General features: G+C 37.8%; 2 protein-coding genes across 2 annotated transcripts in view; one reads left to right on the forward strand and one right to left on the reverse strand.

Annotated features, from left to right (window-relative positions):
- LOC139949514 (uncharacterized) overlaps positions 1 to 13358 on the reverse strand; it is a 266216-nt gene that overhangs the window by 15917 nt on the left and 236941 nt on the right. The gene's annotated exons all lie outside the window — the stretch shown is intronic.
- On the forward strand, positions 531 to 7986 carry LOC139949501 (uncharacterized). The gene is made up of 2 exons (XM_071947867.1): positions 531 to 615; positions 4878 to 7986. Exons 1-2 carry the CDS (start codon positions 590 to 592, stop codon positions 6691 to 6693), a joined length of 1842 nt encoding a protein of 613 aa, XP_071803968.1. The 5' UTR covers positions 531 to 589; the 3' UTR covers positions 6694 to 7986.

Consider the following 13358-nt stretch of genomic DNA (forward strand, 5'->3'; position numbering starts at 1 on the left):
GTGCATCGATCAGAAATAGAATATCAAAAAAGAATAATGAAAGCCTGTGGTTCAATGACTAAAACAAATAAAACAAAGTTTGACTTACAAAAACCTTTTTTATTTTCAGTAATATGCATTAGAATCAGTCATCCTAGATGGGTAAAAATGGAATAAAGTTTCAAAAGAAATAGTTTTGTTTGTTGACGTCTGAATCCAAAACCAGACAAGTGTTGCAGTATGCTTTGGTCCAATGTTCAACAACCTGTTATTGATTAGTCACTGGGTCCCAGTAATGAACATGTAGGGGTCACAGACACCAAGAACTTTCAGATTGATATCATTTCAGTGTGTAAATATGCGCTAAGTACAGTATCAGTAGAATTGTACATTAACCAGAACACTGCTACATACAAGAGCTAAATAAAGAAACTGGAATTTTCACATAACAGTAATAAGTAGGGGCTTGTTGTTCCAAAGTTTAACTACATGTATGAGCTATGTAACTCTATGAAAATACAGTGTGACATCATTCATTGTGTTGCGCCAACATCAAACAGATCATTGCTGGAATTTCCTCTTCAACTTTAACATTTTTTTGCTGTGTTTCATGCTATATTCTTCTGTCAAATACTAGTAAGTAATATTTGGAATTATAAATTTTTTATTTTGTACATGTAGGGAACCAGATTAAAAGGCCTTTTTGAAATTTAGCGCCGCCAGTCAGAAGCCATCCAACCTGTAACTGCGGTATAGCCAAGGATCAAATCTCAGTTTATAACCAACCTGGGAAGCTGCAGCAAAGGGATCACCTTAACCCTTTTGCCCGCATACCGCCCGGAGGCGCCCTGCGTATTACCACGCATACCGCCCGCTGGCGCCCGCGCAGTTTGACATGGTGTTATTCGAGTTATAATGATGCTATTATAACGCAGCAAACAGCCGTAGATAGAGCGAGATTTCAAGATGACAACAGTCTAAAAACAGCACATGGTTCACATAAGAAAAAATGACGTAAGGTTCAAAGGTCAAAAGTCATTTCACGATCAAACAACGCATGTATGAGTGGGTGCTTTTTCTCTGTGTTGGACAACAGTAAAGTTGAGAGAACTTGTGTGCACAACTTTCCACGTAAACTAACCTTCACTTGATACGCAAACAGTGTTTTCAAATTTTTGTTGATCTCTCTTATAGTTCCAACCTGAAAGCTTGAAATTTGTGAGTCAAACAAAACAACTGTGAAAATCATTCAAAAGATAATTTCATCCTCTACAAAATAAACTCAACTTGTAACACAAGAAATTAATCACACCGACAGTTATCAGACGATTTCTGGATACGGCCGGAAATTGATTGAATTTTCATGGCGCACTGAGGAGCGTGTGACGTTATGTTTAATGTTGCGTGCGTGCTAAATTTATGACAATTTATTTAAACTGTAAAGTAATAAACCACAGGGAATACTGGGTAATTTTCAAAGAATTTGGGTCGATTAAAGAACAATTTACAAGAGCGGGACATAAAGATACAACCTCTGGTTTAAAGTGGCAGTCTTTCACAACTAAACTATCTAGCCTGAAAATTAAGGCAAGATGCCAGTAAGTTTCCCCTGTGGTTTATTACTTCATGCTTGTCTAAGTATGTTTAAAGGCCCGGACACCTTTGGAAATTGTGAAAGACCAGTATTTTTAGAATATATACATTAAATAACAAATCTGGGGAAGTTGACATCCAAAATTAATGAAATAATGAAAGAAAAGATACCTTGTTGCACAAATTTGTGCGCTTTCAGACCTTGCGGCTTGAAGTCTTTTAATATTTGAGAGAGAAATTACCTCTTTCAGAGACTCTTTACTGCCTGTTACCAAGTTTGTTATGCTTACATGTTGAGTAAAAGCCAACACGAGGACCATCATAAGCAGCTTTTTGGATTGCCTGGTTTTTCAGCCACAGTGCATCAGTTAATAACAGCCGCTTGTCTGAAAATGGCCAATACCAGTCTAATTTTTAGATCATTGAACAACTTTAGTCATCTTGCTGATTGGCAAAATTGTCAGTACTTGGACAAAAAGTCCCTTAAATTACTTACGATGAACACAAAACCCCATTTAAGAGCGCCTTGAAATCACACGCTAGTATTTATTAAAGATCAATCTTTGGTATAAAAAAATGTGCAGCGATTGGTACCCAGAAGTCAGCTATTTTGTAATGGCATTTCGCCTGCATTTGTTATTGTGTCGGAAGGCAACCTGACTACAATTTTAGCCAATGGATGGAACCTTGTGTCCAATTGATATTTCTATGAATGTTAAACAAAGAGCAAGACTGCCAATCAGAGAGCAGAATTACAAGAAATATATAAAGACACAAATCTGAAACTTTTATTCCCAGTAGGTAGAAGCAGGCGGGCGATCATGCACAAAATGGGATTTTAGTTTGGGATTAGTGGTTATAAAATGGTTAGATATGGTTTGCATAAAAATGTTTGAGCAATCAGCCGATCTTGCAGGAATAGTTTGCACAGTCCCCGATCATGCAAAAACAGTTTGTGCAATCGGCATATTGTGCTGGAATAACTTGTGCAATTTGACGATACTGTGGGAATCGTTTCTGCAATTTAACAATCATGCATGATTGGTTGTGCACCCAGAAAAAAAATAATCCTGTGGAGAACGCTGGTGTGTGGTGCATGCGATGCAGTTATCAGGGGCCAAGTGTTGGTACCTGCCAAGCATACATGTACAGAGCAAGGCTGCCAGGTCTGTTAGAACCGTTTGTTTCAGCCACATGTCTGGCAGAACTCCTTGGTCCATCCGTAGATGGGACTTATACGTTAAGAACCATTGAAAACCATTAATGAGTTCCCACTCTATGACTGAGTGAAATATTAGGGGGGATGGTTCATGTAAGAACTGGACCAGGTTTTTTTAAAGCGTTATTCATGACATGTGCTATATTATATGCTTGGATCATCAATGGCACAATTACCCCCAAGTCCCTATCAGCCTAGACTTGATTCAAGTCCCGTTCTCGTGCGAGAGGTCCCTAAGCATGAGCCTGCAGGTGGCCCGCAGTCAAAATGTAGCTATTGTGGTCCAGAGAATGGGACTTGACGAGGTCGTTTCTTACTATGCACGTTGTTATCGAAAAATCTCCCCAAATGTACAAAACAAAACAAAAACAATGAGTGAGGAAGCGCTGCTCCGTCGGTAAAATATTCATTAAACTCTGTGACATCACAGTGCAAGACATTGTAAGTGCACGCGTCTAGACGCGGCGTGCGCGTGGGGCGGGCAAACTCATCAGCAGGCAAGGGGTGTGGGTAATTTAAGTTGATGAATTGCACTTCCCAAATATTTGAGGTTCAAATTTTGCAAACAATACCGACCCAAATGTATGTTACAGCTTACTACCTTGATTTCAAATGAGCGTTCAAGTCTTCTTTTTGAAAGTGTTTGATTGGACAATACGTATAACGCAGCAATGTTATATTTTCATAAGTGAATACATTTACATATCAGGCAACTGCGGCATCGTCAAGTCCCTGTCCCGAGTGCAGAACAGGTTGGGGAATGCATAGCATCACAAAACAATAGTTTTCTGAGAGTGGCACGGGATTGGGACTTGAGTCAAGTCTTCTATCTTCCCCACTAGCATGACACCCCAATCTTATCCAAGCCCAAACCATTAGGAATAGAGTGACATAAGATAGAATGATATTGGAGGATTGAGGTCACCTGTAGGCAAAAAGGCCTATACACAGTAAGGCATGTACGGGTAAACAAATATGCTTGAATTGCCTCTTTGGAAAATTGAAGAAAAAAAAGTATCCATTTATAAAATGTATAAGAAGAAAATAAACAAAGTTACATAGTTGCAATATTTTACAAGCATGTCTTGTTTTGTAAACAGTGATTGTATAAATGGTTGACTGATGACCAAGACTTTAATTTGGAGCTTAAAATGTTTTCAGGACCAACGTTTCTTTTAACAAGACCAGAATCAAAAAATAAGTACAAACTTCCTGACCCAAGTTAATTTGCATTCATAAAAACCTCAGACAGTTTCACTATTCCTATTGGTGGAGAGCGCGTCACAAGGGGGTGTTTAAACAATTGATAATAAATAGCTGGAGCTCTGTTTATAACCGTTTGTTTTCGAATACTACACGCTAGGCTTGGTGCAAGACAATTCTCGTTACGGGCGTTGCGGACGCTGTGGCCACGCAGTGTGTGAAAGGAAAACGAGAAATCTTAATCATAAAAATGAGCTCAAGGACGTCGGCAAACGGATAAGTTTTACTTTATTACGCCTGTTAACCAAAAAGGCATTTATGAATGAGAATAAAAGAGTAGTGACTCATTCTTAAACAGCCATTTAAAACATTGCATGATTGTGGCCGTGCGATAAAGGCTCTCGTCTTCCGCTCGGGCCGTTAGCCCACTGCCACGACCCTGCTTAGCATACTGCCACGACCCTGCCGGTTTTAATAGCCGTTTAAAAAATCATCGCTACTCTTTTATTCCCTTTTTGAAGGTAACACTTTTTTATTAATTTGACCAAGCGCAAGAGAAGATTAGATTCATTTGTCTTTATAGGTATGAAATAAAGCTTACTTCATTAATGCCTTTACTCAGTAGATCTGAAATAAGTTGCATCAGAATCAAAGTCAGCACTTCAAGAATTTTCTTTGTTCAAGATTATACACAGTGAGGTAATATGCTTCACTGATGTTCAATTAAAAAACACAGGACTACTGTGCTTGTTCTGTCAAAAGTGTATTGGCTCTCAACCAAAGCTACCATCCTCTAATGACGAGTAGAATATGACTATAGATGTAATCAAGTCTACAATAAAACAATGAACTATTAAAGCTAGGCTTCTCTTTTAATTCACAGCTCAACATTTCAGCAAATACTTCCAATCAGAATGGCATCCAATGTAACAGCTCAGTCACTGCTAGCAGAGATAAGTCAGGGTCATCTTGAATGTCCAATTTGCAGTGGACGCTTCAAGCAACCCAAACTACTGGAGTGTTCTCATTCATTTTGTCATAAATGCCTTCAACAACTCAGAGAGAAGGGTCCAAGTACTACAAGGCTTTCATGTCCAGTGTGTAGACAGGAAACTCTGTTAAAACAAAATGACATTGACGGTCTGAAAGCAGACTTTAAAACACTTTCTTTGATAGAAGCTTTTGAAAAACAGGAAACCCAACTGAAACAACTTCTTGAAAAAGAATTTGTTACCAAATGTAGCAAGCATACTGACAAAGATCTGATTATGTTTTGTAACAGTTGCAAAAAGTTGATATGCACAACTTGCATTTCAAAAGACCATCAATCTCATTCTCTGATTGAAATTAATGAAGCTTCAGACAAATGCAAACAAAGCGCCACAGAACTTGTAGCAGAATTAAGACAGAGAATAAAAACCTACAACATTGCTATTCAAGAAATAGACATGTCCCGTAAGACACTAGACTTTATGTTTGCTGCTACCAAAGAGAAAATCACCAAGAAGGCTGATGAGGAGATTGCCAAAGAGGCTGCCAGGATCAGAGAGGAGAAGCAGAAACTGATGCAAGAGGCAGAACAGATTTATAAAGACAGAGTCAAGACAATGGAAACTGCACGAGCTACAAACAGCAAAGAGATAAACAAAGCAGAGCACAAGCAGGATGAGGTAAATCAACTCATGGATCAACAGATCAAGATTGTACATCAGATTGAACAACTCTTACAAGACCTCAAAGTATACAGAGAGAAGAAATCAACAAAAGTACCAGATGGGTTGAGTTATATGGACTTTAAAGAAGGCCAGAACTCACTAGGGAGACTGGTACTGAAAGATGAACAACAAGTACAATCAGCAACTTCTGCTCAGGCTAAAAAGCCAACATTTCAATTCATGAAATTCTTCAAAAAAGATAAGTGGACATTAAAAACAGAAATGAGTAAATACAAGAACATGACACAACAGATGGTGAAGATTGATGCATGGGATGTTGCTGCATACTCTAATAGAGTTATTGTTGTGGCACTTAGGGATAATACCAGCTTGATTAAAATACCAGCAGAGAGCAACCCTCAATCCTATGTTGTCTCACAAGAACTACCAATCCAAGGTCTTACCGGACCAATCAGTGTGTCTGTGGATAAGAATGATGAGCTCATTGTTTTAGATAATAGAACAGTCAAGATCTTCAACAGGAATTATCAGCTCCTCCATCAGTTCAATCCAGGCAGTAGACCATCATGTATTGCAGTGGATGACAACAATCTGATAGCAGTGGGTTATTATACCAAGGTAGAGATGTCTCTACACAAACCAGATGGATCCATCATCAGAACGCTGCCTGCTCCAGGGATTGGTAGATACTTGACTACCTACAAACAGAGACTTATCTACACCACCTGGAAAAGCAGAAAGTTAGTATCAATAACCTACAATGGTGGAATGGTATTCACAGTAGATATCAATCAGGCTGGGTGGCCTCTTGGTGTGTGTTGTGACAAGGATGGTAGCATCTATGTCGCTGTAAGGACAGGACACTACTCATCATCAGGTGAGATCCATCATTACAGTCCTGATGGCAAGTACATCGGATGTATCATCAAGGATTGTGCTGCTCTCAATGGTCTCACATTCACACCTGCTGGTGATCTGGTTGTGGCTACAGACAAATCAGTTCAAATCTATCAGCATGAGTAAAGACAATAACAAACATTATGCTGGACCAGAATAACATTCAAGCTGAAGTAAGCATTTGACAACATGAAACTAATAAATAATAACAGCATATTGCGAAAATATCATTTCACTCACCAGATATGCTATCATATGTGACAACAAAACATGAAAGAAACATTATTGTACTTCACTTCTTGGGTTCAGGATTCCACATTTTTTTTCAGGAACAACCCCAAGATTAATTTTATGAACCAATTTGTTATTTTAGGGGAACAGTGCAAAAAAAAAAAAAAATAAAAAAACACTAGATATAGTGTTTGTAGAAACAAACACTAGGTGTTCCGCTATTGTTGGGTCAGTGTTTGAATAAATGAAACAAGTATTGTTAATAGCTCGTCAAATTACAAAGAAATCAAAACCAAACAGTTTTCTCGATGTGTAATAATTTTATGGAAAAAGCTTCAAAAAGTGTACAGTTCAACCTAAAAGCCTTTAAAAACTGCCTTTTCAAAGCATTTTACAGGCTCTTCCAGTTTAAAAAGGTCAAAAAGTCAAGAGAAGGTCACCAACATACCCATTTTTGTGGAATACGTGAGGCCCTTTCATATGATGTATAGATTGTCAAAATAGCTTTTGTGTTTGAGAAAACGTGAACTGATGAATAATGGCGACTGGAGAAGAGACTAACTAACCAAAAGGGAAATGTTTGTTGAAAACACCTTGAAAACAGACTACGTACGTAAAGCCCTTTCATATGATGTATAGATTGTCAAAATAGCTTGTGTGGATGAGGACATAGGAACTTATGCACAATGACGACTGGAGATTAGACTAACTAACCGAAAAGGAAATGTTTGTTGAAAACACCTTAAAAACAGACTACGTACGTTAAGCCCTTTCATATGATGTATAGATTGTCAAAATAGCTTGTGTGGTTGAGGATATAGGAGCTTATGCATAATGACGACTGGAGACGAGACTAACTTCCAGATTAAAAAGGTCAACAAGTCAAGAGAAGGTCACCAACATACCCATTTTTGTGGAATACGTGAGGCCCTTTCATATGATGTATAGATTGTCAAAATAGATTTTGTGTTTGAGGAAACGTAAACTGATAAATAATGGCGACTGGAGAAGAGACTAACTAACCAGACGGGAAATGTTTGTTGAAAACGCCTTGAAAACAGACTACGTACGTAAAGCCCTTTCATATGATGTATAGATTGTCAAAATAGCTTTTGTGGTTGAGGACATAGGAACTTATGCATAATGACGACTGGAGAAGAGACTAACTAACCGAAAGGGAAATGTTTGTTGAATACACCTTGAAAACAGACTACGTACGTAAATCCCTTTCATATGATGTATAGATTGTCAACATAGCTTGTGTGGTTGAGGACATATGAACTTATGCATAATGACGACTGGAGAAGAGACTAACTAACCGAAAGGGAAATGTTTGTTGAAAACACCTTGAAAACAGACTACGTACGTAAAGCCCTTTCATATGATGTATAGATTGTAAACATAGCTTGTGTGGTTGAGGACATATGAACTTGTGCATAATGACGACTGGAGAAGAGACTAACTAACCGAAAGGGAAATGTTTGTTGAAAACACCTTGAAAACAGACTACGTACGTAAAGCCCTTTCATATGATGTATAGATTGTCAAAATAGCTTGTGTGGTTGAGGATATTAGGAGCTTATGCATAATAACGACTGGAGAAAAGACTAACTAACCGGTAGGGAAATCTTTGTTGAAAACGCCTTGAAAACAGACTAAAGCGAAGCTATTTATAGGAGAAAAAGAAATTAAATACAAAAATAAATAGTACAAATTTTGGTCGCCAAGTGGTCTCCCATCAAATACTGACTGGGCCCGATTTTGCTTAACTTTAGTGACCGGTGTTATTAACGCAGTATGGTCGTAGATAAAACGATCAACACGTGGTGCAGAGCGCGGCTATGCTCCTCAATGCACCGCATACTTACACGTGGTGACCGCAGTGCACCGCATACTTACACGTGGTGACAAAGTACATGTACATGTAATTGTAAAATCTTTACGCGCAATCAATGGGGGAATTTTGTAGTTCTTTATACATGAATTTTAGAATTTTCAACCTCGATTTTGAACCAGAAGACAAAATAAAAATGGGGTCATGTCTGTGAGGCGTTTACGGAGTTTTCAATGCTCTTTCCGATGATGTATTGATTGTAAAAATCCCTCATGTAGATCAAAAGTTATGATTTTTTGAAATAATAAACTTTGAATTAGTGTATCTCGTCAACTGATGACGTCATCGTGACGTAACAACTTTTACATCATCTACTGGTTATTGTCTACCGGTGTGCAAAATTTCAACTTAATGCAAGCTTCGCGTCTATGCTTTTTCTTGCGGACAATCGACAGCGAGAAGAATAAGAAAAAAAACAAAAACAAAAACTAGATATAGTGTTTGTAGAAACAAACACTAGGTGTTCGGCTATTGTTGGGTCAGTGTTTGAATAAATGAAACAAGTATTGTTAATAGCTCGTCAAATTACAAAGAAATCAAAACCAAACAGTTTTCTCGATGTGTAATAATTTTATGGAAAAAGCATCAAAAAGTGTACATTTCAACCTAAAAGCCTTTAAATACTGCCTTTTCAAAGCATTTTACAGGCTCTTCCAGTTTAAAAAGGTCAAAAAGTCAAGAGAAGGTCACCAACATACCCATTTTTGTGGAATACGTGAGGCCTTTCATATGATGTATAGATTGTCAAAAAAGCTTTTGTATTTGAGGAAACGTGAACTGATGAATAATGGCGACTGGAGAAGAGACTAACTAACCGGAAGGGAAATGTTTGTTGAAAACGCCTTGAAAACAGACTACGTACGTAAAGCCCTTTCATATGATGTATAGATTGTCAAAATAGCTTTTGTGGTTGAGGAAATGTGAACTGATGAGTAATGACGACTGGAGAAGAGACTAACTAACCGGAAGGGAAATGTTTGTTGAAAAGCCTTGAAAACAGACTACGTACGTAGAGCCCTTTCATTTCATGTACAGATTGTCAAAATAGCTTTTGTGGTTTAGGACATAGGAACTATGCATAATGACGACTGGAGAAGAGACTAACTAACCGGAAGGGAAGTGTTTGTTGAAAACACCTTGAAAACAGACTACATACGTAAAGCCCTTTTATATGATGTATAGATTGTCAAATTAGCTTTTGTGGTTGAGGATTTAGGAGCTTAATGCATAATGACGACTGGAGAAGAGACTAACTAACCGGAAGGGAAATGTATGTTGAAAACGCCTTGAAAACAGACTTAAAACGATGCTATTTATAGGAGAAAAAAAAAATTAAATACAAAAATAAATAGTACAAATTTTGGTCGCCACGTGGTCTCCCATCGAAATACTGACTGGGCCCGATTTTGCTTAACCTCAGTGACCGGACGAGAACCGGTGCTATCAACGCAGTATAGTCGTAGATAAAACCAAGTAATTACTTTTGAAGAAAATTGACATTGTGTTGAGAACGCCTCGAACGCAGACTAAAACGATCAACACGTGGTGCAGAGCGTGGTTATGCTCCTCAATGCACCGCATACTTACACGTGGTGACTGCAACGCACCGCATGCTTACACGTGGTGACAAAGTACGTGTACATGTAATCGTAAAATCTTTACGCGCAATCAATGGGGAATTGTAGTTCTTTATACATGAATTTTGAAATTTTCAACCTCTCTTTTGAGCCGGAAGACAAAATCAAAATGGGTCATGTCTGTGAGGCGTTTACGGAGTTTTTAATGCCCTTTCCGATGATGTATTGATTGTAAAAATCCTTTATGTAGATCTAAAGTTATGATTTTTTGAAATAATAAACTTTGAATGAGTGTATCTCGTCAACTGATGACGTCATCGTGACGTAACAACTTTTGTATCATCTACTGGTTATCGTCTACCTGTGTGCAAAGTTTCAACTTAATGCAAGCTTCGCATCTATGCTTTTTCTTGCGGACAATCGACGAGAAGAAGAATAAGAACCCCCCCCCCCAAAAAAAAAAAAACCTAGATATAGTGTTTGTAAAAACAAACACTAGGTGTTCGGCTATTGTTAGGTCAGTGTTTGAATCAATGAAAAAAGTGTTGTTGATAGCTCGTCAAATTGCAAAGAAATCAAAACTAAACAGTTTTCTCGATGTGAAATAGTTTTAAGGTAAAGCATCAACAAGTGTCGTTTCAACCTAAAAGCCTTTAAATAATGCCTCTTCAAAGCATTTTACAGGCACTTCCGGTTTAAAAAGGTCAAAAGGTCAAGAGAAGGTCACCAACATACCCATTTTTGTGAAGTACGTGAGGGCCTTTCATATGATGTATAGATTGTCAAAATAGCTTATGTGGTCGAGGAAATGTGAACTGATGAATAATGACGACTGGAGAAGAGACTAACTAACCGGAAGGGAAAAGTTTGTTGAAAACGCCTTGAAAACAGACAACGTACGTACTTAAAGCCCTTTCATATGATGTATAGATTGTCAAAATAGCTTATGTGGTTGGAGCCTTATGCATAATGACGACTGAAGAAGAAACTAACTAACCGGAAAAGAAGTGTTGGTTGAAAACGCCTTGAAAAAAGACTAAAAACGAAGCTATTTATAGGAGAAAAAAATAATATACAATAAAATTGGTTTGAACCAGAAGACAAGGTCAAAAGGTTAACCGCCTTGAAGGAAGACTCAGATGTAAGCGCGACTGATGATGACCACTAGGCCATGAGACACAAGGCATTATGCGAGGGTTTACATGTCTTTGTATCAACAGAGGGGATTATGATCCGGCGAGATAATTCTCGTATCATGATTTTGCGAACATTGTCACTAAATATGAACTGCAAACGCCTTTAACTATTAAGTAGGGTTGAAATGTAGTATTAGATGCCTTTAGGGGTTTTTAACGACGACGTTTTTTTGGAAGCTTTTTCGCGCTCTATGGATGATCACTGGAGCGTGACTCTCCCGCACAGCTAATACATTGCACGTTGTATGTATGCCTAAGTGTAATGTTTATGCACATACCAACGGGGGATGTACGTTGTTCTTTAGACGTGAATTTTGAAATTTTCAACCTCTCTTTTGAGCCAGAAGACAAGATCAAAATGGGGTCATGTCTGTGAGGCGTTTACAGAGTTTTTAATGCCCTTTCCGATGATGTATTGATTGTAAAAATCCCTCATGAATTTTAGAATTTTCAACCTTGATTTTGAACCAGAAGACAAGATCAAAAAGGGGTCATGTCTGCGAGGCGTTTACAGAGTTTTTGTTGACCTTTCCGATGTTGTATTGATTGTAAAAATCACTCATGTAGATCAAAAGTTATGATTTTTTGAAATAATAAACTTTGAGTTAGGGTATCTCGTCAACTGATGACGTCATCGTGACGTAACAACTTTTGCATCATCTACTGGTTATTGTCTACAGGTGTGCAAAGTTTCAACTTAATAATGCAAGCTTCGCATCTATGCTTTTTCTTCGAACAATCGACTGCGAGAGGAAGAAGAAAAACCCCCAAAAAGATAAAACCGAACAATAACAAAGAGTTGTTCAGGCTGTTACCCGAACACCAAAAAACTAAAACTCAATGCAAAACACATGTAGGGGATGGAGGGGCCCATAAAAAGCAAACCTTAACGAGTACGGACCCCCCCCCTTTTTTTTCTAACGAATAAAGCAATGTAAACAATTCTATTTAATGGGTGTAATCTTATGTAGAGGCAAAACAATTCAAAATTACAGGAAAAACAAACACAAAAACAGTTAGCGTAAAATAAAACTTAACCATATATAACAGATAAACAAAATAGGCAAAATAAATACTAGAGAATTTGGGCCCCACAACTCTTGCTGGAAAAAACCCATGTCGAAATATACCATTGTTATCCATTAGAGACGTTTTGTAGTCACTTTGGTTGGGGAGCGAGGAATCTAGCACTAAACACACCAAAATCCCATGGCTGAGACATCAGCTAGTTTAAATACACCAGAAGATTTTAAAGTATAAAGGCTTATAGTTTGATGAATAATATGACGAAAACAAAGTTTTATTCTTTTGAACTGAATTCATGATTTATTGTCTCATTTTTCTCACGTAGCCGTTTAGTAGGGTGAAAACGTGACGACAGAAACACTATTTTGCTAGTACATGTACAACATGTAATGTTAGTTGGAAGCAGTTTGCTAGCAGCCATTAACCCTTTTTTAATAAAATCAGTAAATTAATAGTTTTGCTTGTTACATAAAATAAAATTGAAGAGGATGCCTGAATTGACTAATACAATCGGAGTTGGATGAGGTGTAGACTTGATTCAAGTCTTAGATTGTGGTTATTCTTCTTCATCCCAGGCACGATAAACGCCCCCACATTATTAGCGATCACGCGGGCCCTAACGCGCAATCTCACTACGCACACGTTGTAACGTGTGCAGGCTGTGTATAAGTAAACTTTTTAATTAGTTACTGTAAGTCGACTTGGTGAGATAAATTATGTCAGTAAGTCGACTTACCATTTTATCTAAGTCGACTTGGTGAAATAAATTATAATGTTAAGTCAACTGATTGTTTTGAATAAGTCGACTTAGCAAAATAATATGTCGGCAAGTAACTGATTCCACGAAATAAGTCGTCTTGATGAGAT

The sequence above is a fragment of the Asterias amurensis genome, chromosome 17, assembly GCF_032118995.1.
Source record: "Asterias amurensis chromosome 17, ASM3211899v1".
In the NCBI taxonomy this organism is placed as follows: domain Eukaryota; kingdom Metazoa; phylum Echinodermata; class Asteroidea; order Forcipulatida; family Asteriidae; genus Asterias; species Asterias amurensis.